Source organism: Crocodylus siamensis, chromosome 2, assembly GCF_052110815.1.
Source record: "Crocodylus siamensis isolate JL-2025a chromosome 2, ASM5211081v1, whole genome shotgun sequence".
Lineage (NCBI taxonomy): Eukaryota > Metazoa > Chordata > Crocodylia > Crocodylidae > Crocodylus > Crocodylus siamensis.
In genome coordinates this window covers 141,237,357-141,261,393 of record NC_143396.1, presented here as the reverse complement: position 1 = coordinate 141,261,393, position 24,037 = coordinate 141,237,357, and the positions used below count along the sequence as shown (strand labels likewise).

Sequence of the window (24,037 nt, the reverse complement as noted above, 5' to 3'; positions counted from 1 at the left end):
ACTGTGTTTTTTGGAATAAGGAACACCTTTCTTTGACTTAAACCTTTTCTTTTTGTTGCAATATCCTGTAGTGGGTATTTTGAGCAGAGAACTAGCCCATTATTATTTAATATTTGCATTTTAGTAGTACCTAGGAGCCCTACTCTCAGACTTCTCTTGGTGCGTTTAAATCTGGTAAAACAATTAGTTATTTAGAACTTGCCAAAATCCAAGTAAATATGTAGATGTCTATAACTAGTCCATAGCATCTGATGGAGTAGCCTGTTTGCCTATGGAAGCTTATAACTGAGTTATTTTGTAAGGTAGTGACCTGTCCAGCCTTCTACCCTTGAAAACATTGGCTTAGTTTTCAAGGTAATGCATTAGTGAAGGTGGACATGTTTAAAAACAACATTGCTCCCCACAACCACTCCTCCCACGTAGAGGGAGAACCCTGCCCAGTCCTGTTGAGCTTTTCCTTTCCTGAAAGGCTTGCATTTAAATGTATTGGTTTGGTTATTACTGATTAAGGGACTATTTAACTCAGCTAATCCCAAATTCATATAGAAAACATTCCTATAATGTGTTCTTTTAATCTTCTGGAGATGCGTTATATGAAGGGGGCACTAAATATGGTTGTGATGCAGCTTGCAGATCAAATTACTATAAGAAGAACTCCTAGGTTTCTGGGATAGGTAAAGCTGGCCTCTGTCAAAGAAGGGGTTCTTTAAACTACATGATGCAGTTTCTGCCCTGCTTGCTCCTTGCTCAGATTCTCGTTGGTCTCCGTAGAACTGTTTTTTGTTGTTTCTTTCTTAATTTTTGCTATAATACGTTTTGGAGACAGGCACTGTTTGCATTTATCTCTCTACTCTGTGGGGCTTGTTCAGATGCACAACAGTGGTATCATGAAGCCCTTTCCATTCCCTATATAGTCCCTACTGAGAGGCCTTTATGCAGCGTAACAGATGCGGGATGGTCAACTCTTCTGCTCCCAGGCTGTTCTCTTTGGCTTTCAGTTCCCATTCTATTCCAGTGTCCAGCCAGATCTTTGGCAAATAGCCCCTTTCTTTCTTGATTTAACAGGGTACCCTTCTCATAATAGCTGTATTTCTTAATCTTTGACAAATATTATGAAAGCATATTAGAGGGGAAAAGTATAGCTTGGCTTATAGGATTTCACTTAATTACTGTTCCATTAATGGTATCTAACTTGAACTTAAAATACAGAAAAAGAAGCTTGTAATTTGATGGTTCTTTTCCAGAATAATTCCATCTGAATCTGCAAATCGTCCCAGAAAGCCATGCAATTGTACAAAGTCACTGTGTTTGAAACTGTGAGTATAACTGAAATACTCTGATAAAATCTTCAGCATTTTATATACATATGTAGTGTGTGTGCACATGCACAAAAGATGACAAAGAAATCTTAAAGTAATACCAGGTTGTGAGGCCTCTCTTTTTTTATATAAAGGATTCCAACTTAGGATGTCAGTTCATCCATAACTCAATCAAGTGGAAATGTTGCATTGTCTGCGAAATTTGCTGACACTGCCCCAGTGTTTTTTTTAATTTCCACCTTGCTTTTTAAGTCGCAGTGGTGAGTGTGTTGGGCTGGGCTGGATGTTGGCATTTAAACCACGTGATGCAGAAGTACCAGTGCTGACAAAGATCACCACTACAGTTCCCGTCACTACTGCTGCTAGCGGAGTTGTCTGTGGTATCAGCAGTGGAAGGTTTAAATAAAGTAGTCTAGTATGGACAAGGCCTTTAAAATGTTTAATTTCTAATGTTGTTGTGAAGTTTCTCCCATACAGTGGGTTAGGGTCTGATATAATGTCTGTGTTAGTATCTGTATAAGTAGGTGGTTATGTTTAGGTGGGGTGATGTCTTAACTTTCCAACAGATAGAAAGTAAAAGACCTCGCAAGGAAGCATTTACAACTTGGATGATGAAGAGATCAAAGGCCCCCTCTACACATTGCAGGTATTGCACAAGTAACTGGTTAATTGTGCAGTTACCTGGAGACCAGCTACACATGCAAAATAGCTATTGCACAATAAAAAGCTCCAACCAGCCATAAAGTTAGACCTCGAAAATATGTACTGACTTTATAGCTGGTTGTTATTGAGCTTTAATTTGCTATGATTCCCAGGGCTTGGGGTCTTCTCACATCCCCAGGGGAGGGAGATGGCTGCAGCAGTGACCCTCCAGTCCCAGAGGTACATGACATTCCCTCACAGTTGGGAGCCCCCCAACTGGGAGCCAGTTGCAGGAGCCTGCTTGTTGCCAGTGCAGGGGAGCCTGGGATCGGTCTTCCCTTGCACCAAAAGTAAGGTGTAATGGGATCTAATGTGCAATCCCACAATCACGCCTCCTGCCATGCACGTGTGGCATGGCAGGAGGTGCAATTGTGTGAACCGCACATTAGATTTCACTGAGCCTTTACCTGCACATGTAGGGAGGGCCAAAGTGGCATGCTATTGACAGAGAAGGCAATAAGATAGAAACTTGAGCCCCAGTTAAGATACCAGTCCCTTTGTCATCTTGACATACTGAATTAAAAATAATGTCATATTCATAATATTGATGTGCACACTCATTCCTTTCTTAGAATTTCTTCACTGCACTAGAAGATATTTAGTTCCCAGTCAGATATTTTGTAACATTCAGCACCAAATGTGTGCTTAGATGCCTGGAAAATTAGGGTTTTGTTGTTTCCAAAATAGCTAGTGAATTCTAAAGGGGAGAAAATAATGATGACTTTTAGCACACTGCATCTTCAGTGTACTGTACAGAAATTAACTTGGGCCCCATTCATCTCTTAATTTGCTTCAGTTATAGTTGTCAATGGCCAAGCACTGGTGCACTGTGAATTGTCGTCTTGCACTATTGAAGCAGCCATTTGTACCAGTAGTACTTGTCCCTGCTTGCAACAGGGTGATTTTGACAAATTTTACTAATGAGGTGGGCAAGTTTATAGCTGAAAAATATAGTTACAGAGAGGCTAAACGACTTGCCTGATACCATTGGTAGAGTTGGTCACAAAGCTATTATTATTATTAAAACAGAGGACCGCTCTTTTATTAAAGTAATAGAAAAACACAATTACACAAGTATTACATGCTGCTCAAGATGTCTACCTAAACCTTCTGGTCCTGCACACCAGATGAGTGGCATGATGCTAGTCCATAGGCCAGATTGGGCTCTAGGGCCCATCACCACCCTCTCTTTGCCCCATATGCTGGGATTGGGTCCTGAGGGCTCAGTACTGCCCTCTCCAACCCTCCACACTCTGGGATTGGGTCAGGTACCAGCTCCCCCTACCCCATGCATTGGGATTGTGGTGCTGGGGCCCTGAGCACCAGGATTTGGTGCCCCATGCAGTGTGCGTGAACTGGGGCACCTCGTGGGTCTGGAAATCTGGCAGCCAGCTTGCCTTCTGCCAAATGTCTGGACCTGTGGGGAACCTCATGGGCTGGATCTGGCCCATGGGCTGGGGATTGAGCATGCCTGGCCTAAACAATCCATCAGCTCATACAGCATACTAAAACTAACTAGAAGCAATTGGATTAGTTCACAGTAATCTAGTGGATAAGGTACTAGTTTGGACCTGCAGAGGCATTCCCTGTTCTGCCCATATGACAGACTTCCCATATGACCCAGGGCAAGTCACTAAGCCAGTTATTCAACAGTATTTAGGCTCCTAAAAACACAGATAAGTATCTAGTGGGATTTTCAGAAGCACCTAAACAGGTTGGGTTCCTAATACTTTTTGAGTTCAGCTGGAAATGGCAAGCGTAAATAGTGTCTGAGTACCTAGCTGCATGTTTTAAAAAGCCTATTTCTTAGTCTTTCTTTGTCCAGATTTCCATTTTAAGGATGGGGGGAAAATTAGTACTTCTCTACTTCACAAAGTTGGGTGGTAAAATAAAGATGGTGAGATGCTCAAACATTACAGTAAAGGGAGTAATAAAAAATAACTCAGCTACACAACTTGCTTCTCACAGAGGCAACTTTTGTTCTTCATTCTCACAGCGTCACACACAAGACGTGATTCACATGTCAGTATTTTATCCTCCTTCATATCCTTTCTATAAACTCACTTTCACAAAGTCTGTGAAACCCTGGTTATTGGTCAAGGTTAATTGGGTAATGGTGCTACTAGAATACAAGTGGTTTCTGCTGCTACTGCTGACAGAATAATGCTAGTGTGATATCTTTGGCCATGTTTTTAAATACTTTCTGGATTTCTTATTTCAGGTACTGTGATTGTTTTGCAAATGGTGAATTCTGCAATAACTGCAACTGTACAAATTGTTATAACAATCTGGAACATGAAAACGATAGGCAAAAAGCTATAAAGGTGAGTTTGTCTTTTCTCCTTTGAAGTCAGCAAAACTTAGTTCGGTGTACTGAAATTGGACAGTTGACCTCTTGTTTACCCTCCTCCATTGTTAGGATGAAAGTAGTAACCTATGTCTCTTGGGGCTCAGGAGAACCAAGTCTTGAATTTTCCTGAGGAATTTTTTGGCTGTAGTTGCTGTCTTGATGCTCTGGAGGCCTGTGCGAGTGTGGAAGTATTTGATTCTGATTTGGAGGACAGTGATTCAATTCAGATTCAGATCACTGTCCTGAATCAATTTGGTGATAATTTGGAGATATTCAGTGATTTAGATTGGCGATTGGGGCCTCTGGGCACTTGTGGCAGAGCTCCCCTGTGCAGCAGGGCAGTGGGGCTTCCGCCCCCCCCGCCCCCCCCCCCCCCAGCCTGGCATCCATATGGCAGCTGCCCCATGGTGCGGGTCCAGTGTGGCTTCGCGCACTGTGTAGGAGCTAGCCTGGGGATGCTGGGGCTAAGCGCTGCTGGGATCCAGCTGATACATGGAGCCTCCCCAGCTTCCAGGCAAATTGAACTGGGGGCTGGGGAATCAAAGGGGCAGCTGGGGCAATGTTCAGGTCCCTGAACATTTTCCCCCAGTTCCCGGTTTGATACCCCAGCTCCTTGATCTTTCACCAATCTCTCTGATTGCTTCCCCCAGCTCTTCCTGGCGGGGCGCAGGCGCCCGGATGTTGCGGGATGACAGCAGGCTGCCATTGTCAGCTGGGGATGGCAGCAACTCTGAGCTATTTCCACAGCTGGTGGCAGCAGCCTGCTCAATTGCTGCATGCAGATCTGGGGGCCCACGCACCCCCGGGAAGAGCTGGGGAATGCAACTGGGAGGCTAACAGGTTGAGCTGTCCCAGCTCCCAGGTGCCCTGCCAAGCCATGCTGCACCTGTGCCGTGGGTGCAGCACAGGGTGGGGGTGATCCCTGCTGTCCCCCACTGCCCCGCGCTGCGTGGGGGGCTTCTGCTACAAGCGTCCAGGGGCCCCAGTCGCCGCTCCTGCAGCCAGTGAATGTGGGCTTTCTTTCTTAAGTGCTGGGCGGCTCGGGCCGGGCAGTGCAGTCATGGGGGTTTCTTCCTTGATTCCTCTGGCTGTGTCTGTCTCTGCCCCGGCAGGGAGACCTGAAGGGGCTCTGCCCTGCTGCTATCAGCCGATGTGGGGGGGAGCACAATGCAAGCGTGGCTTGCTCCAGGCAGCAGCAGGGCATAGCCCCCACTCCCAGTGCTTCCATGCCTGCATCAGAGCTGGGACTGGGGGCTCTGCCCTGCTGCCCCCTTTTGCCTGGAGCAAGCCATGCCCGAATCCCGCCCGCCCCCACTCCTGCTAGGCAAACAGCAGCAGGGCAAAGCCCTTGCTCCCAGTGCTGCCATGCCTGCATCCTGTGTCCCCCCTCCGCAACGTGCCCCTTGCCATAGCTGGGCAGCTTGTTCCAGCTCCAGCCCCAATTCCTCCCTCTCCCAACCCCAACAGACTTACCAGCTGGAGGCAGCTGTTAACTGCCTGTTTAGTCCACAGCCAAATCTCCGAATCAGCTGAATCTTTTTCCGAAGCATTTCTGAATCGATTTGATATACTTGGTCTCCTGATTTGATTCAGATTTGGAGATTCAGTCCCTGATTTGAGAAAAATCTCCTCTGAATCGAATTAGCTACCAAAGCTTCGCACAGCGGTAATGCCTCTGTATCCTGTTCCACATTTTGATGACTCATCTTTCGCATCTACATTTGCAGGCCTGCCTTGACAGAAATCCTGAAGCCTTTAAGCCCAAAATAGGGAAAGGAAAAGAAGGGGAATCAGACAGACGGCATAGCAAAGGTTGCAACTGCAAACGTTCAGGGTGTCTCAAAAATTATTGTGAATGCTATGAGGTAAGATGCGTTTCTGTGACTTAAAGAAATTGAGTTTTCATCTTTCAAAATGCAACTCATCCCCATTGCATTGTCTCTGTTTCAGAGCTTTTAGTCAACTACGACTACTAGAGCTTGTCAAATATTGTTTCAATAATTTGACTAATTTCATGTTTTTAGACTGTTTGTTTACCCAAAACTTGTCTGGTACCTAGCATAATAACTACTCTTTGGCTTTTACTACACATGGTAAAACTTACATTTGATCCTTCACAGTTGTATCTTGTAACAACATATTAGATATTGTTAATGTGCTCAAGGGTTTCTTTGGAGCATAGCAAGTGAATCTCCTTAAATTATTGGAGTGTAACCCTGCCTTGCAATTCTGTTTGTGCACATAGCAGCCTATCCTGGAAACTGATTGCTTTGCTTGTAGCCCTGTATATATCTGAATAGTAATTATGACTCTGTATAAAAAGGCAAATTCAGACTGTCTGAAGTAATGTCTTCTGCAGAAATTGGTTTGTATCATCTCCTTGATACCTTTGTGTAGGTCAGTGGTTCTCAGCCTTTTTAGATTCAAGGAATGCTTCCATAACTTTCAGTTTAGATTTCATAGACATTAGGGCTGGAAGGGACCGCGGGAGATCATCGAGTCCAGCCCCCTGCCCAAAGGGCAGGAAGTCAGCTGGGGTCATAGGATCCCAGCAAGGTAAGCATACAATTTACTCTAGAAGGTGTTCAATGTACGTGCTTGAACCACCTCCGCTGGCAGACTGTTCCAGACCTTGGGGGCTCGGACAGTAAAGAAATTCTTCCTTATGTCCAGCCTGAAGCGGTCTTGCAGGAGTTTGTGACCGTTCGACCTCGTCATCACTTGGGGCGCTCTGGTGAACAGACGTTCCCCCAGATCCTGGTGGTCACCCTTGATAAACTTATAGGTGGCCATCAGATCACCCCTGAGCCTACGCTTTTCCAGGCTAAAGAGTCCCATGGCTCTCAGCCTGTCATCGTAAGATCTGTTTTCCTGACCTCTGATCATGCGCGTGGCTCTCCTCTGGACTCTCTCAAGCTTCTCCACATCCTTTTTGAATTGTGGAGCCCAAAACTGGACGCAGTACTCCAGCTGCGGCCTCACCAAGGCCGAGTACAAGGGGAGAATGACGTCCCGGGATTTGCTCGAGAAGCATCTATGGATGCAAGCCAGCGTTTTGGTCGCTTTACTAGCCGCAGCATCACATTGCAGGCTCATGTTCATCTTGTGGTCAATGATGACCCCCAAGTCTCTTTCTTCTGTAGTGCTATCCAACGTAGCACTGCTTAGCCTATAAGGATGCTGCAGGTTTTTCCTCCCAAGGTGGAGAACCTTGCATTTTTCGGTGTTAAACACCCTGAGGTTCTCGTCTGTCCATTTGCTGAGCTTGTCCAGGTCAGCCTGGATCACCCGCCTGTCCTCTGGCATGGATGCTTTGCCCCAAAGTTTGGTGTCATCGGCGAACTTGGCCAGTCCACTCCTGACTCCAATGTCCACATTGTTAATGAAGATGTTGAACAGTATGGGTCCCAGGACAGAGCCCTGAGGGACCCCACTGGTCACAGGGCACCACAATGAGTGACTGCCATCAATCACAACCCTCTGGGTCCGACCACCAAGCCAATTTCCCAGCCAGCGGATCGTGGTGGCACCCTGATTGAGAACAACAACTGTTGCTGCCTCAGCCTACTTCAGTGGCTCTCAACTTGGTACTGCCACTGCAAGGTGAAACTGCCCTGTGTGCCTCTGTTGTGCTGTCTCAGCTTATCATATAAACCTGATGCAAGCAGGAGGACCTGCTTCTGCCACAGCCACTTCCTGATATTTCATCTGACAGTGGTAGTGGCAGCACCCTCGTTGATGACTATTGAGGTAAACTGAGTCAGTACAACAGTGGTTCTCAGCTAGGGTGCCGCTGAATTCAGAAAAGTTATGGAGGAGTGTCTTGAATCTGAAACGCTCTTAATTTGAAGGTTTTGAGGGGGAAAATCTACTGTTTCATGTGGGAGTTTGTTTCAATGGCTCACTCATTTTAAAAAAAAACAAAACCCGGAAATTTTGGGCCTCGTTCTAATTTGATTTTTGCCCTAAATGAGGACGGAATTGTACCTAGTTAGTGTGGTTTACACAGTTATGTTTCATAGTTGCAGAATAGCTGACATTTACACTGTACAATATGCATTGTAAACACCTTTTATTTTGGTGTTTTTCTCTTAGCGCATGCTAAGTTTGAGCCAGCAGTGGGATATAAAGTAATGTTAGGTGAATTACCCTTTTCTTCCAGGCAAAGATCATGTGTTCCTCAATATGTAAATGCATTGGCTGTAAAAACTTTGAAGAAAGTCCAGAGCGAAAGACATTGATGCACTTAGCAGATGCAGCAGAAGTCAGAGTCCAGCAACAGACAGCCGCAAAGACAAAGTTATCCTCACAAATCTCCGATCTGCTTACAAGGCCAACACCAGCACTCAGTAGTGGAGGGGGGAAGTAAGTTAGTGCGTCATTTTTTTGTTTTTTTTAATCTGGCTTCAGCATTGTTTTCACACACAATTGGCTTGCTATCCTGCTAGGCTGGATCCTAGTAAGCTAAAATTATGGCAGCCTTTGACCTTTGTCCTCACTACTTCTTTATTGCTAATACTGTTTAATATTGTACTGCTATAGCAACCAGAGACTTCAATTGTGGTTGGTGCCCCTTGGTGCTAGGTGCTGCATATACTCAACCTTGAGTAATAGCTGAAAAAGTTTGAGCAGAAATAAGCTGCTTAAGTTTGCAGTTAAAGAACTTATCTGTGAAGCTAATTTATCTCCATGGATACATCTCAGAGCTCAGGGATAGAAAGGAGATTTATATGACATGGCTTTTGACTAAATATATACCACACAAGATGTATTGGGCATTATGGCAATGAATTTAGGGTACAGGTAGAAGTAACTTTTGAAACGGGTTCCCTCCTGAATATCCCCCAAACCTCTCCTCTCACCTTCAGAGGCAGGGACAGAGAGAACTGGGGCTGTAAGATCTGATAGCGGCAGGGGGAGAGGGGGAAGGGAAGGGGTGCAGCCCAGCCTGAGCACCTGTGTCCATGCACAAGTAGCAAAGTGAAATGCTCCAAAGGGCAGGTGCGTGGGTACAGCTGGCTCTTTGAAATCTTTCAAAGATATTTGAAAGGTTTTAGTTGTTAACTTCTGTCACTACCCTTAGAGTAAGGAAAATGGAACTTAAAAAAAAAAGTACAAGATGCATTGGGAATCATAGGGAAAATGTTTGTTTGGGATTTGAGAGAGTATGCAACTATGCCATGGCAAACTGTATCAAAATGTGTGTCCATGGAGGGGCAGAATTAGTTACATATGCTACCTAGAATTTGCCACATTTTTTGAGTGATTAATCATGCAACTTTGAACATTGTCTTAATGTAGTTTTTCATATTGTACTATAAGAATAGATGAACTTGCACTAAATTCAATTACTTCATTTACAGTTTTTGTCTGTGACCAAAAAGATGTGGAAAATTCTGTGTGTGGTCATTCTGCAGTCTTTCTTGAAGCGTACAGAGTTGGAGGCATCCATGAAGCTGTCAGTCAAGGCATTCTCTCCTTGCTTGTCTGTAGCTGGGGCTTGTTCAGCACTTCCAGCTTGAGGCAATCTCAGATGTGTCCCAGAAGCTATAGGCACTGATTCATCCTGCTCAAATCATCAGTGATTGAAAGCTTGGAACGTGTGCTTGCTCTCGCTCACTCTGTAAGGGTGTAGCCTTAAAGTTAGCTGTTAGGCTGCATGGATCTTCACAGAAGAAAATGGAGATAAGCATAATAAGCCCTGTTTTACAATATTAGTAAGTATTGTGGTTGTTGCAGAGAATAGTCAGTAGGTTTCCCTTGTCGTCTTTGCTTCAGAAAAAGTTTCTCAGAGTTCATGTGCTTTGTAGCTCTATTATAGATAACAGTTCTGGGTTTTCTGTATTTGTTTCAGACTGCCTTTTACATTTGTAACCAAGGAGGTGGCGGATGCGACTTGTGATTGCCTTCTTGCCCAGGCTGAGCAAGCTGAGAAGATGGGCAAGTCAAAAACAGCAGCAGAGCGCATGATACTGGAGGAATTTGGACGTTGTTTGATGAAAGTAATTAACTCTGCAGGAAAGTCCAAAAGTGACCCTTGTGCTATGAACTGCTGACTCTTGCACAGGAGCCATGATAAATTGGACTGAATAGAACACTTAAGGCACAGGGACACTTTGATTCACAGCAGAGAATTTATTAATAATATTTCATTTAATTTGATGCTTCTTTTAAATTAACTTGCATAATACTGAAAAAAGAAAATCTTTTATAACAAGGAATAGAGTCTTTTAAATCTTAGTTAAATCATCGTCTAGTTATGACAATATGTAAAGGTAAATTCTCTCACTCTCTCTCTTTCTCTCATATAATTTCCTGAAGAGTATATATAAATTATTATAATATATTATTTACAATGTATAGAGTTACATAACTTTGTTCATATGGTGGGGTGGGGGGATAGACAGTCAGAAAACAGACATTTTTGGCAACAGACCTAAAGGACAGGTATCAGTATATTCAAGAAAGAGTTGGCTGAAAGAAATTCTGAGAGAGTAGCACATCTCCAGGAGAAAGTAAGAAATCTGCATTGAGAACCAAATTCAGCAAGGGCCTGAAGCACTTCTGTAGCATTAAGCATTCAGACAGTGAACGCACATCAGCAGTACTTCAAAATGTTTCTTATTGGGTCTGTATTGAAGACCCTGGCAGAAGTGGGCCAGGAGGGCAAGGCATGGTTTTTCAAGTGAAGGGTATATTAAAGGTGTTTATAACCAAATCTTCAGTACTGGCTCAGATAGTCTTAAATGGAACTTAAGAGACAGACAGGTTTTGTGTTTGAAAAGAGCCATGTGCAATACTGCCCATCCAGCTGGTATCGTGGAGCTTGACCTTGTGAGTTCCTTACCTGGTGAACCCTTCACTGAATCTGAGGAGAGTTTACAGTGTTTCAGACTTTCCAGAATCCATCTGGAAGTATATTTTTAATGATAGGAAGTGAGATCATGTGTATCCACTAGGATAAGAGAAAGTTATCACAGTTCATGACAGATTTCAAACTACCTGCATCAGTTTTATTCTGAGAACACTTGTGAGACCAGGTTCCATGTAGAGTTGATCTTTTTTGATATTGCTTCTCTAATCTTCCTGTCATACTGGCTTGTTTTTTTTAAGTGCTATTTAGATGACTACCATTTGAATCAGGACATACAAGTACATGGGTGCAGAATTAAGGGTATCGAAAACAGAGATATTTACGCCTTGGGAATGGAGGACACCAAACATAACTGTGTAAAGAAATGTTCCAGAGTGCGAACTTTTTACAGCATTTGTTACAAATGATCTCCGATCTCTTGTTTTGATAATGTAGCACATTAACAAGCTGAACTTGTTAAGCTCTAACATTTAATGGAAACAAAACAACCATGTTTAAATTCACAGGCATTTTCGTTTAATATCTTAATGCTGTCTATCAGAATGATTGCTACTCTTTTTTCCAAAAGGGATTTTTTTTATTCTCTCAGTGTGTCGCTGTATATATAACATACTCTTCCATGTGTGTATGGGTAGCAAATACACACACATCTGAAAAGGGAATCCATCATTCATTTAAAAAGTACAATTTTTTTTTAACAATTAGGTCTTGGATTTATAAATGTCAGGGCAGTAACTTTAAATGTAGATAGTATAGACATTCAGCTTACTTCCAGTGTATCAATATAGTATGTCCAGTAAAATTTGTATAAATGTAAATTAGTGTAAGTGAATAAAATAATACCTAATCAAGTTATTTTTCAAACAGATTGCAATATGCCTTGTTTTGCCCAGAACTAAATTTATGTTAATTTTGTACATAATCCATCTTATTCTAAATTGCACCTTTTGTGATGTGTATTTATGTATGATGTGCAGAAAATGTTTGTGAAATTTGGATTACAGTTGTAGATGAAGTATGATGGCATTATTGCTTGAGAATATTTTGCTTGTAAAGGTTTTGAAGGTGCAATCAAATGCTTTTAGTTCTGTTTGTTTTGAACAAGCTTTTTCAACGTTAAGCTTGAATTTTCCTTCCTTCTTCCCCTGTCCCCAGTGCACACAATGCTTTTTGTATTTCATTAGCCATTTGCATCAAACTATGGAACACAATTTACAGTCAAGTTCATCCAGTAATTTTAAACATTTGGGGTGAGCCAGGGATTCATTTTCTAGGTCTGTTTGCATCAAAGTAGAAAAATTTAAAATTTATATTTACTAGACCTATTCAAAGAACACACTTTTCTATATTGTAAAAACAGAGCAGTCAGACAAATTGCAAAGAAAAATAAACATTTATACTATTCTGTATATGTTATTTTTGCACTCTTCCTTTAGAGCTGATATGAACTCTCTATAGTTTAGTTTGGATACCTGAGTTGTTAATTAGAGGTCTGCTTCTCACCAAAGCAGCTGCCATTAAGACTCTGGATTCTGCAGACCTCTTGCTTGGCTCAAAGCATGTGATGGAAATCAGTCAGACTTCAAAACATTCCAACAGTTGTGTTGGATGATGATGGATTTAAGCTGTTGCTTAAATAATCTGGAAATGGGCCAAAATATATACCTGCAAGAGTAGGTAATTTGGCTCAAACAGGCAAAGGTATTGTTACCTTTCCTGTATGACTAACTGGTTCAGAGAAGCATGAACCTTTTGTAGGCAACAGGACTCATAACATCTGAAGAAGTAGGCTGTTGCCTACAAAAACTCACGCTACTCTGAGTCCCTAAGGTGCTACCCAGCCTTACATTCTGCCAAGCTAACATAACAAATCAACTTTCTTCTCTTGTGCATGAAAGACCATTTTTTGTACCTGCAGTGCCTGTAGAAACATCAGACCCTGATCTAGCAAATAAGCCTACATAGGTAGACTCATATGCCCATCTAGGACTCAAGTGGATTTAGGTGAACTTCATGGAGGCAGGAAGAGTCTATCCCCAGAGATACATCTGCAAAATCAAGGGCAAAATGGTCAGCTTAAGCTTTGGTGGTGGTAGCTTTTGATTATTTGGGACTTGGCTTTTTTTATCTTTCTTGAGGAGAAGGTTCTTGGCAATGCTTTACAAGGTTTACTTTACTGCCTAAGAACTGGAAGTTCATTAGAATTAAAGTAGCTGCTGCTTACTACAAAGTGAAATAATTTCTATTTTTGGATTCTTGTGTTCTCTCTCTCTTTTTTTGTTGGCTGTTTCATTTTGGGCTTTTTTCTATAGTTTTTTACATTGGTATGAAATTGGTGATCAAGGAAATGGAGGATGGATGTTACTGCCTAGAGCAGAGGTTGGCAATGTTTTTGGGTGGAGTGCCAAAAACACCCACAACCTCAACTTGTAGGATGCTGGCATGCCAAGGGTGGACAGTGGGGGAGCAGTGAGGGGGCCCAGATCCTTGTTGTGTCAGTGGAGCCTTGGTCCCTTCCCCACTGTCTGCCAAGCAAAAGGCCTTCACGTGCCACGCTCTGGCACCCATGGTTGCCTACTCGTGGCCTTGAGCCAGTGGCTCCAGCCCTATGGACATGTTTCAGGCAGGGGATAGCATATGTGTATTTTTCCATTAAGTAAAGGTTGTCAGTACTAAGTAGGCAGTGAGTGGATATGACCCAATCCTTCTGGATTAGAAGGAGCCACTAACTATATTTGGGAACTAGACCTAGAGGTGTTGGGGGGGAGGGAAATAACACTCTTGGTTTAAAAAAAAAATGTTGCTGGCCTAAATAACTGCTTCTCAGGTTTCTCCCTGAAAGGTAAGGTGGGTCTTGGCCATGTCTGTATCTGTCACCAGTTTAATTAAAAATCACTAAGAGGATGACTTGGGTACACAAATGACACTATTTATTAAAGAAACACAGAACAGCCACTACTTTGTTAATATATATATTATACAGGACAACAGTAACAATTAACACTAAGTATAAATTCTACAAAACCTATAACCAGAACAAAGGGACAGCAATCATGAGAGAGATTTATTGGACTACTGCCATTGTTGGCTCTGTCTGCCTCTTCCGATCCAGTGCCAGGGCTTACCTTACCCTATTACAGGTCACTGGTCTTTTATAAGGGTCTACGACAGGAAGGATAGCCCACAACAGTATCCCTTCCCACGGTATGGAGGGGGTACTTGCCAAATACTCTGAAGCCACTACCAAAGCCCTTAAGCACCTGACGGGAAAATGTCAGGGAGCCCACCTCTGGCTGAGTATAGCTGTGTGCTGAGGAGTGGCCTCTGACTGCTCCAGGGATCCTTGCTCCTTGCAGAGGGCCCAGATTCTGCGGAGGATCTGTACCCACTCACACCAGCTACCACCCTCTCTTGGTCTTCTCAATCTCTGTCTCTATTAATCCTTACAAGGCCCTCATGCATTCCTATACAGTCTCGTCCACAAGTGTACCCTTGCCACCTCATGCACACGCATGCACACACCAAGCCCCTCACTCAGAGACCTTTTAAAGGGCCAGTGCACATGGCTCTTTGGATGGTGCACTCATCCCCAAAATGTGTATACTACACTCTATCCATTATACTTAAGGGCGTTGTATGGAAAATTACTAGACTTAGGACTAGTGTGACATCAGTTGTCCTACTTACAATCTCATTTGTGAATGACCTTACCAGCTTGAACTGTCCTGGTCCCATAACTTAACATAAGCTGGCCATGAGCATCTTAATTTGCTCTCAACAGAGGCAGCTGAAGTGTCAAAGTGTTACAGTTGTCTCTGGCAGAAACTGAATTATATTAGATGCTCTAAAATTATACAAGATACAGTCCATACCCTAAAAGATGTAACGATCAAAGGACAGGGGGAAAGCAGCTGGCATATAAGTAGCTTTAAAAAAAACAATTGTAGTTTCATGGATGATCTTGTGCTGCTTTTGCCATGATTAGCAGGCTTCCTGTAGGCATGTTGGGTGGATCTTCAGGAAGAGCACCATGACCTTGAAAAGCAGCTTGGTTTGATTTGACCTAATCATGAGCAGAGATATGAGAGAGCATCAAGCCTTCTGGGAGAAGCAGACAAACTGAAGTCTGGAAGCACTGGTGAAATAACAGAGTTCAGGAGCAATATGCTTCAAGGCAGGGAAGTAAGTAAAGAGTTGGTTGTGGTACTTGGTCTGCAAGATGAGATGAAACAACCTTGGTGTGGTAGAAGGCGGTAGAAGAATTCAAAGGAAGAATGGCATGGTCAGGATGACTGGCAGCTGAATTTTGTATGGACTGGATGAAGGGGATTGTTGGCGTGGCAAGAAGACTGTCATTAGTCAAGAAGTAACAGGGTCTGGGAAAGCATTAACCTATAAAGAAAGGGTTTGTAATATAGACATGAAGGAGAAGCAGCAGCAGGATTTGGACATAGTCTGAACCTACTCAGTAGTGGGAGGAGAAAGATCAAAGATAACTGGATAATAAGTCTGAGTGACAGAGCAGTGTCAGAAGGATGGGAAAGAGAGGGTTTGGGTGGAACTTGAAGAGTTTGTTTTAGGCCTGTTAATTCAATGGGGACATGGCGAGGACGAGAGTTCACAGATTCAGGATCAGACCAAGGAAGTGCATGAATACGTTCAAGATACGCTGAAGTACAAAATATGTCCAGTTTTCTGTTCAGGCCTGGGCATTTGATCAATTGGTATTGTCAAATCATGGTCAACTAGTTTAAGCATTAATTTTACTAGAACAGTGGAAAGAGAGATGTTTTATCATCATTATGCTAACTACAAAAAGTGACCTGTTATAGTGAAACAATTAAATTATTCTCTTAAAACATTGTAATGAATGTTTATAACCACTACTGTAGGCAAGTGTAAATGTGAACAATATGCAAGACTGAACAGTATTTCTTTTCCTTGACTTTCATCCGGAGACTCCAGGGTCAGCTTGAACAATTAAAAAAATTAAAAACAAAATGAAAATTAGACAGAAATAAAATCCATGGAACAACTATAAAAGACAAAAGTCAATTTTTTTAAGTGTAGTTATGCTAAGTAAACAGCAGGCCAACTCTTGAAGCATTTTGTATTTGAAGATGCCTGCCATCACAGCAGATGACCATAGGAGAAACTTGTCTATCCTGCCGGTTTTGGTTCTTCTGTAAGCACAGAGCAGCTCCTGGAGCTCTGTGCAACTGAAAGGGTGGGGAGAAGACAGCTGGAAGAGTTTGAGAGAGGAGCAGGATGTACCTCTTCCTGACTCCTGCAGGACTGAGGATCAAGGACCCTTCACTTTTACTATTCCTAACAAATTACACTATGATGCAATATAAAAGGTAGACTGCCACCTATATTTGATCAAATAATAGGCAGTCAATTGGCTGGCTTGCCAACACTACTTCTGTTTCAATGGATATATTTAATTCTACAGTGATTTTTGGTATCTTGATAGAGCACTTTTTTTTAGTTGTGTTTTGTTTTTGTTTTTTTGTTGTTTTTAATATTACTTGTTTCACCCAATGATGCCAGTCTGGCATGCTAGATCCAGGGCTGGTTTAGATCAGGTCCATGCACCAGCCCTGTGTGGCAGGTCCAGTATACAGGGCTGGTCTGAAGTGCATGGTGCAGACAGACACACCAGTGGCTCTGGCAGTCAGATGAGTTTGATACCCCTGATATGAAGCATTCCTAATGAAGTCTATTTTAAAGCAGGGACAGGAGGATAGTGTAGAGTAGCAAGCTGTTTCCAGGGTCAGTGTCTTGTGGTCTCCTGGAGCTACTTTAAGACAGTGGTTCTCAACCTTTTTTGTACCGGGACCCATTTGTTATCAATGACCAGTCCCCAGTGTTCCTGCCTCCAGCCCCCCCACCAGTGCCATGTGTGGGGCAGGATGGAGGGGGGGGGGGGGCGGGAAGCAGCCTCTCAGGTTGAAGCTGACAGCTTGTAAGGGAAAAACACCATTTCCCACATTTTTCTCCTTTAAAGGAGAATCTATTTTTAAAGTTTGCGCACAACCCTTTCATATATTCTTGCAACCCACAGGTTGAGAAATGCTGCTTTAGGAGAGAGGTTGATGGTTCCAGTGAGAGCTGGTAATTTCTGCTACTGAAACATATTGGAGAGTAACAAACAAAACGTGGATTTCTCACAAGCAAGTGACATCTGCTTAGTTTCCACTGTTAAAAACTAATGTTCAGGTTATACTTAAATAGCAGATTGTTCTTTAATCAAATCATTGTTAGAAGGCAAATGTCTTGAACTTGCAACAACATTTTGCTGTTTTCTTTGATGGAAGATGACAAGTTCCAATGCAGTAGTTTCCCCTTCAAAGCTGTTTGCACAGAAGACTATTGCTTACTTCCATTTTAAAGAGGGAAACAGCCAAAAGTACAACTGTCACCTTGAGCAAGTGGGAACAGTGCTCAAGTCTCTGAGTTCTCAGTCTCCTGTTCTGTTCAGTGGCCATTAGTGACTAGAACAGCTCCATAGATAAAAGTTCATTCCATGCACAACAGAGGTGCATAACTTCCCTGGTACATAAAGAACTTAAGTAAGGATGGGGCTTTGCAGGCTCCCCTGAGCTGAATTTGCCCCATGGGGGAGCAATGTCTCTCTAACTCAAGTAAATGGCAGGACTCCTCATGGGCTTTAACAAGGAATGGTACCAAAGCTGGTATGCAGGGCACTAACAGCCTTCTGCTGAAGGTCAGCCTTATTGTCCTGCTGAGTTTCAAGAGATGGACGTAAGGCAACTGGGGAATATTTGTAATGGCACATAGGTAGGCTATTTGATCATTAAAGATTGGCCAGAAATCAGCAAATCACTCTTCAAAAGGCAGTCTTGAATGGGGAAAGGAAACAACGTTCCCTGGCAAAGCAGCATAATGTTGTTTCTTGCAGCCCTGTTCTTGCATGTTGTCACTTTATCCTGCTTTTGAATATTTGTGGCCTATGTGATTTTTTTTTCCCGAGTGGATGTTTTGTCCCAGTTTTAAATGAAACAATGCTTGTTACTTCCAGTTTAAAAATGCCCTGCAAGCTGTTTGAAGTCAGTGCTGCTACTGCTTAACATACAGCTCCATGTATTTATTATAGTAGTGCATGCAAACGTTTATGACCAAGTTTACAAGAGAAAACTGATGCTATCCTTGCTGTAGATCCAGTAAGCTCAATTTCATCCCTGCCTTGAAATGGGGTAGATTATTAGAGCAGATACTCTGCTATCTAGATATGCAGCAAGAACATAACCTGAGAGCAAATATGACTACCACCCTACTTGGCAAGGGGGAGTAACTAAGTAGAAGTTCAACAAGGCTTTTATTATCCAACACTAAGTACTGTATGCAAGGAGAGCTTCCCTGCAACAGAAGTCATCTGCATGTGAAGTCCTGGAAGCCTACTCAAGTACTCTGCCTGCTGGCAGTGTAATTTCAATCAGTAATTAGTGGTGGTCACTTTATTGTACATCAGTTTCCACAAACAGGCTGGTTTGTGACCTGTTCTGAGGGATAAATCACACAATGGGTTAGCTGTGGGGAAACTAAGGTCCTACTGAATAGCACATAAGAAGTACTTGGACCACATCCACACCTAGATGCCCATCACAGTAGAGCAGTGATTTTTCAACCAGGGTTCTGTGCCACCCGGGGGTGCCTTGAGATCGCTACATAATGTTAGATGTACAAACATGACTCCCAAGATGGACCCAACAATTTCAAATAAGAATCTATATATTCTGACCTGTGGTGGTCTTTTTGGGCTCTTGGCAACAGAAATATTGCTGTATTATTTTTTCCATAGTAAAAAATGCATGAAAATTCTTAAGAGCTGGCATTTTCTGAGGGGTGCCTTGACTCTAAAAAGGTTGAGACACTGCAGTAGAGGAAGGTGCAGTAGATGCCACCTGCAGATTGCAAGATAAAAGTAGCATTTTACTTGCCTTAGTACTGCCACCTAACATTGATTTATGGAAGGATAAGAATATTCAAAAAATATGTACAGCAGGGATTGCCACCACTGGGGAAGAAATCCTGCCTTATCTGAACATCAAAAAGCAACTCACAAAGACACTCTCATGGGCCCAGAGGAACAGACTTCCACCTTCAGCTTCCTCTGCAAAATGATGTGTATTTTCTACCTATGGGGACTTTACCATTTTTAATTACCCCTGAGCCTGACAAAGGGTGCATGTGCCCGAAACCTTGCAGAAAAAGATAATTTTTTTGCAATTTCTTAGTTGGTCTGACAGAAGGCATCATTTGTGAACCAAGAGTTAGTTCTAGAGTTTTGCATTTCTTTTTGTCTCAAACCAACACTGCTACCAAATACATCCCTAGATCAGAGGTTAGCAACCTTTCCGCCACCTCCTTCCCCCCACATCCCCCAAACTTTGCACCTGGCTCCCTACTGCTGACCATAGCCATAAATCTCCTCCTCAAGCAGCCTAAGTTTAACATCACTGCAGATACCTGTTCTTTTGGAAGCAAGGGTAAGAGCAGGCATGAAAACAGCAGGGAGGGCTACAGAGAACAGTGCCATAGCGGGCACAGGTAGCTCAGCACAACTTCATGCCACCTGATTTCCATTCCTGCTGCAGGCTGGATTCAACCTCTTTGTGGGCTAAATCTAGCCCGTGGGATGCTGGTTGCCTCCCCCTGGTATATGTTACTGCTTTGAGCTTCTACAGCACCACTGACATTACACAAGGGGAAAGGGGCTTCAACTGAGCTCTAGAAACACTGCCCTGTGGGAGACTCCATCCTGAGAGGGACTGAGGGTATAATCTGCTGCCCCAACCCCTTAGTCCAGGAACTCTGCTGCTTCCCGGGGGCCCGCATCTGGGACATTGCAGAGAAGATCCCTAAGCTCCTCCAGCCCACAGACTACTATCCCATGCTCCTTATTCATGTGGGCACCAATCACAGGGCTCAGAGTGCTCCCAGCTAGGTCATGAGGCACTACAGGGATTTGGGAGTGGGGCTAAAGGGTCTGGGGGCACAGGTGGTGTTTTCTTTGATCCTCCCAGTCTTGGGATATGGTCTGAGGAGGGAGAAGAGGATCCACATAGTTAACCAAAGACTACGGTGCTGGTGTCATCGGGAAGACCACAGCCCGCTCTTTGTCAAGAGAGGCAGCGAGCTGCTGGGAAGAGATGGCCTCCACCTCTCTACCCTGGGGAGGAGGCTCTTCTCAGCCAGGCTGGCTGACCTGCTCCACCGGGCTTTAAACTAAGCCTGCTGGGGGATGGGGGGACTACCGCTACCGAGCAACCCTTGCAAAGCCAGCAGGGCAAGGCACTTAAGGGAGCCCACACCTGCCCCAGCCCTGGTACAATCTGTGGGCAAGGCAAGAGCCCCCAAGGGGACACTTGCCTGCCTGTACACTAATGCCAGGAGCTTGGGGAATAAGCAGGAGGAACTCGTCCTACTTAATGCAAATAATTACGACGTCATAGGGATAGCGGAGACCTGGTGGGACTCCACCCATGACTGGACTGTGGGTATAGACGGCTATACCTTGTACAGGAGGGATCAAGTAGATGAAAGGGGCAGGGGTGTAGCTGTCTATGTTAAGGAAAGCTATGCGTCCCTGCAAGCTGATGTTGGGGACCAGAGTGGATTGGAGACCCTCTGGGTTAAAATCTGTGGGGAACACGGCACAGGGGACACAAGGGTGGGAGTCTACTACAGACCTCCCACTCAAAGTCCTGAGCTTGACCAGGAGTTTGCCCAGGAACTGGCTGAGGCCACATGCTCCAGGACCATGGTTGTCATGGGTGACTTCAATTACCCGGACATCTCGTGGGAGGATCACTCAGCAAAATCGGAGCAGTCGTAAATCTTCCAATTGTGCATGGATGACCTCTACCTGACTCAAGAAGTCTACAGGCCAATGAGAGGTAAGCACTGCTCGAGCTGGTACTGGCTACTGGGGATGACCTAATCAGCGACCTAGTGATTGATGGGAAGCTGGGTGACAGCGACCACAATTACCTTCACCATCCACCGTAAAGCTGGCAAGTCAGTCAGCAACACTGAAGTCCTTGACTTCAGGAAATCTGACTTTGACAAGCTCAGGAGGCTTGTCAGTGAGGTCTTAAGGGACCACGACCCCAGGGGGAGGGGAGTTCAGGAAGAGTGGTGGCTCCTCAAAGGAGCGATCCTCAATGCACAAGCTAAGTCTATTCCATCTCAGAGGAAAGGCACAGCAGCCCCCCTGACTCTCCAGGGATCTAGCACACCTCCTGAGGCTAAAAAGAAAGGCCCACAAAGGATGGAGGATGGGATTCACCTCCAAGGAGGAATATTCTGCACTGGTCCGGTCCTGCAGGGAGCAAACCAGGAAAGCCAAGGCAACTGAACTCCAACTAGCTTCCAGCACCAAGAACAACGAAAAGTCCTTTTTCAGATATGTGGGGACCCAGAGGAAAAGCAAGGGCAACACTGTACCCCGATAAACCAGACGGAACATCTGACAACTGACGCCCAGGAAAAAGCCAACCTATTAAATGGGTACTTTGTGTTGGTCTTTCATCAGTCCCATGGGACACCTATACCTGCTACGGGACAGGGAGATCCAGGTGAGGGAGATCCCCTGCCCTCCATTAATGCTGACCTCTATGAAATGCTGACCTTGAGAGGCTGGATACCTTCAAGTCAGCCAGCCTTGACAATCTACACCCCAAGGTACTCAAGGAGCTGGCGAGCATCATAGCCCAGCCTCTGGCACGGATCTTTGAACACTCCTGGCGCTCTGGTGTAGTGCCCAAAGACTGAAAGAAGTCCAATGTGGTGCCTATCTTCAAGAAAGGGAGGAAAGTGGATCCAGCTAACTATCAGCCTGACTTCTATCCCAGGGAAGGTCTTAGAAAAGTTTATTAAAGAGGCCATCCTTAATGGACTGGCAGATGCCAACATCCTGAGGGATAACCAGCACAGGTTTGTTGCAGGTAGGTCTTGCTTGACCAATCTCATTACCTTCTACAACCAAGTGACCCATCACCTGGACAAGGGAGAAGAGATAGATGTCATATAGCTTGACTTCAAAAAAGCCTTTGATCTGGTATCCCATGATCACCTCTTGGCGAAACTGGCCAATTGTGGCCTTGGGTCCATTGTGATCTGCTAGCTGGAGAACTGGCTCCATGGTCAGACCCAGAGGGTGGTAATTGACAGACCCAGAGGGTGGTCAATCGTCATGGTGTCCTGTGACTAGTGGGGTCCCCCAAGGATCTGTCCTTGGACCCATATTATTCAACATCTTCATTAATGATGTGGACATTGGAGTCAGAAGCGGACTGGCCAAGTTCGCCGATGACACCAAACTTTGGGGCAAAGCATCTACACCAGAAGACAGGCGGGTGATCCAGGCTGACCTGGATAGGCTCAGTAAATGGACGGATGATAACCTGATGGTGTCTAACACCAAAAAATGCAAGGTTCTCCACCTTGGGAGGAAAAACCTGCAGCATCCTTATAGGCTCAGCAGTGCTACGCTGGCTAGCACTACGGAAGAAAGGGACTTGGGGGTCGTCATTGACCACAAGATGAACATGAGCCATCAATGTGATGCTGTGGCTAGTAAAGCAACCAAAATGCTGGCTTGCATCCATAGATGCTTCTCAAGCAAATCACAGGACCCCTTGTACTCGGCCTTGGTGAGGCCACAGCTGGAGTACAAGTTTTGGGCTCCACAATTCAAAAAGGACATGGAGAAGCTTGAGAGAGTGCAGAGAAGAGCCATGTGCATGATCAGGTCAGGAAAACAGACCTTACGACGACAGGCTGAGAGCCATGGGGCTCTTTAGCCTGGAAAAGTGCAGGCTCGGGGCGATCTGATGGCCACCTATAAGTTTATCGTGGTGACCACCAGTATCTGGGGGAACATTTATTCACCAGAGCGCCCAAGGGATGACGAGGTCAAATGGTTATAAACTGCTGCAAGACCTTTTCAGGCTGGACATAAGGAATAATTTCTTTACTGTCCGAGCCCCCAAGGTCTGGAACAGCCTGCCATCGGAGGTGGTTCAAGCACCTACATTGAACACCTTCAAGAGCAAACTGGATGCTTATCTTGTTGGGATCCTATGACCCCAGCTGACTTCCTGCCCTTTGGCTGGACTCAATGATCTTCCGAGGTCCCTTCCAGCCCTAATGTCTATGAAATCTATGAAATAGATTCTTGTTTTGAGGAAGGAAGGAAAATGTACAGCTTCATTCCAACAGTGTAACTGTCTTTTATAGCCCATGATTTTTAGTCTAGGAGCCTCATTCATGTGTGATAGGTGATAGAGGCATGCAAAGGAGTTCTTGAATTGGCAAAACAGACTGCTCTGTGGGTTTGCATTATTTCAGTAATGTGCATAAAAACTCAGGAGCACGCAACCTTGGGCTTCTCCATTCTTGTTTTATAACACGATCTGAATTCAGGCCCTTAATATTTGGCCTATAGCCAGGCTGCCCTGTCCTCTGTCCCTTACCCTATCCAAGATTCACCTGGCTTGGCTGGGCTACTACTTGCATATAACACTACCTCACTGGCAGTGAAACTGGTGATTCCAGAGCTGGCTGTCTTTGGAATTGATACTTCAATCAAAGCTGAAGTATAATGTTAAGTGTATGCTCACTGATAGTCTCTAGTAGGTGGGACTGAAGTACTGTGATTATTAGACTTCTGGGGGCATTTTAGGCAAGAAAGGAAAGAAACTTAATTTTGGTGCTCAACTGACCAATCTGGAGCAATCAGGTTTTGCTTAGGCTTCTCCAAGA

The 24,037-nt window shown here is 44.2% G+C and overlaps 1 protein-coding gene across 9 annotated transcripts in view; it reads left to right on the top strand.

Annotated features, from left to right (window-relative positions):
• LIN54 (lin-54 DREAM MuvB core complex component) overlaps nt 1-12,669 on the top strand; it is a 74,491-nt gene extending 61,822 nt beyond the window's left edge. For 7 of the 9 annotated variants that reach the window (XM_090036959.1, XM_090036956.1, XM_090036954.1 and 4 more), the window contains 5 exons: nt 1,245-1,316; nt 4,243-4,345; nt 6,099-6,236; nt 8,534-8,736; nt 10,226-12,669. In XM_090036959.1, coding sequence (XP_089893085.1) covers nt 1,245-1,316; nt 4,243-4,345; nt 6,099-6,236; nt 8,534-8,736; nt 10,226-10,427 — 718 coding nt within the window. In that variant the 3' untranslated portion in view covers nt 10,428-12,669. Of the gene's footprint in view, nt 1-1,244; nt 1,317-4,242; nt 4,346-6,098; nt 6,237-8,533; nt 8,737-9,734; nt 10,089-10,225 lie in introns of all 9 variants that reach the window. The other 2 variants (XR_016440852.1, XM_090036961.1) reach the window with 2 other exon arrangements.
• Nucleotides 12,670-24,037: the final 11,368 nt, after the last annotated feature.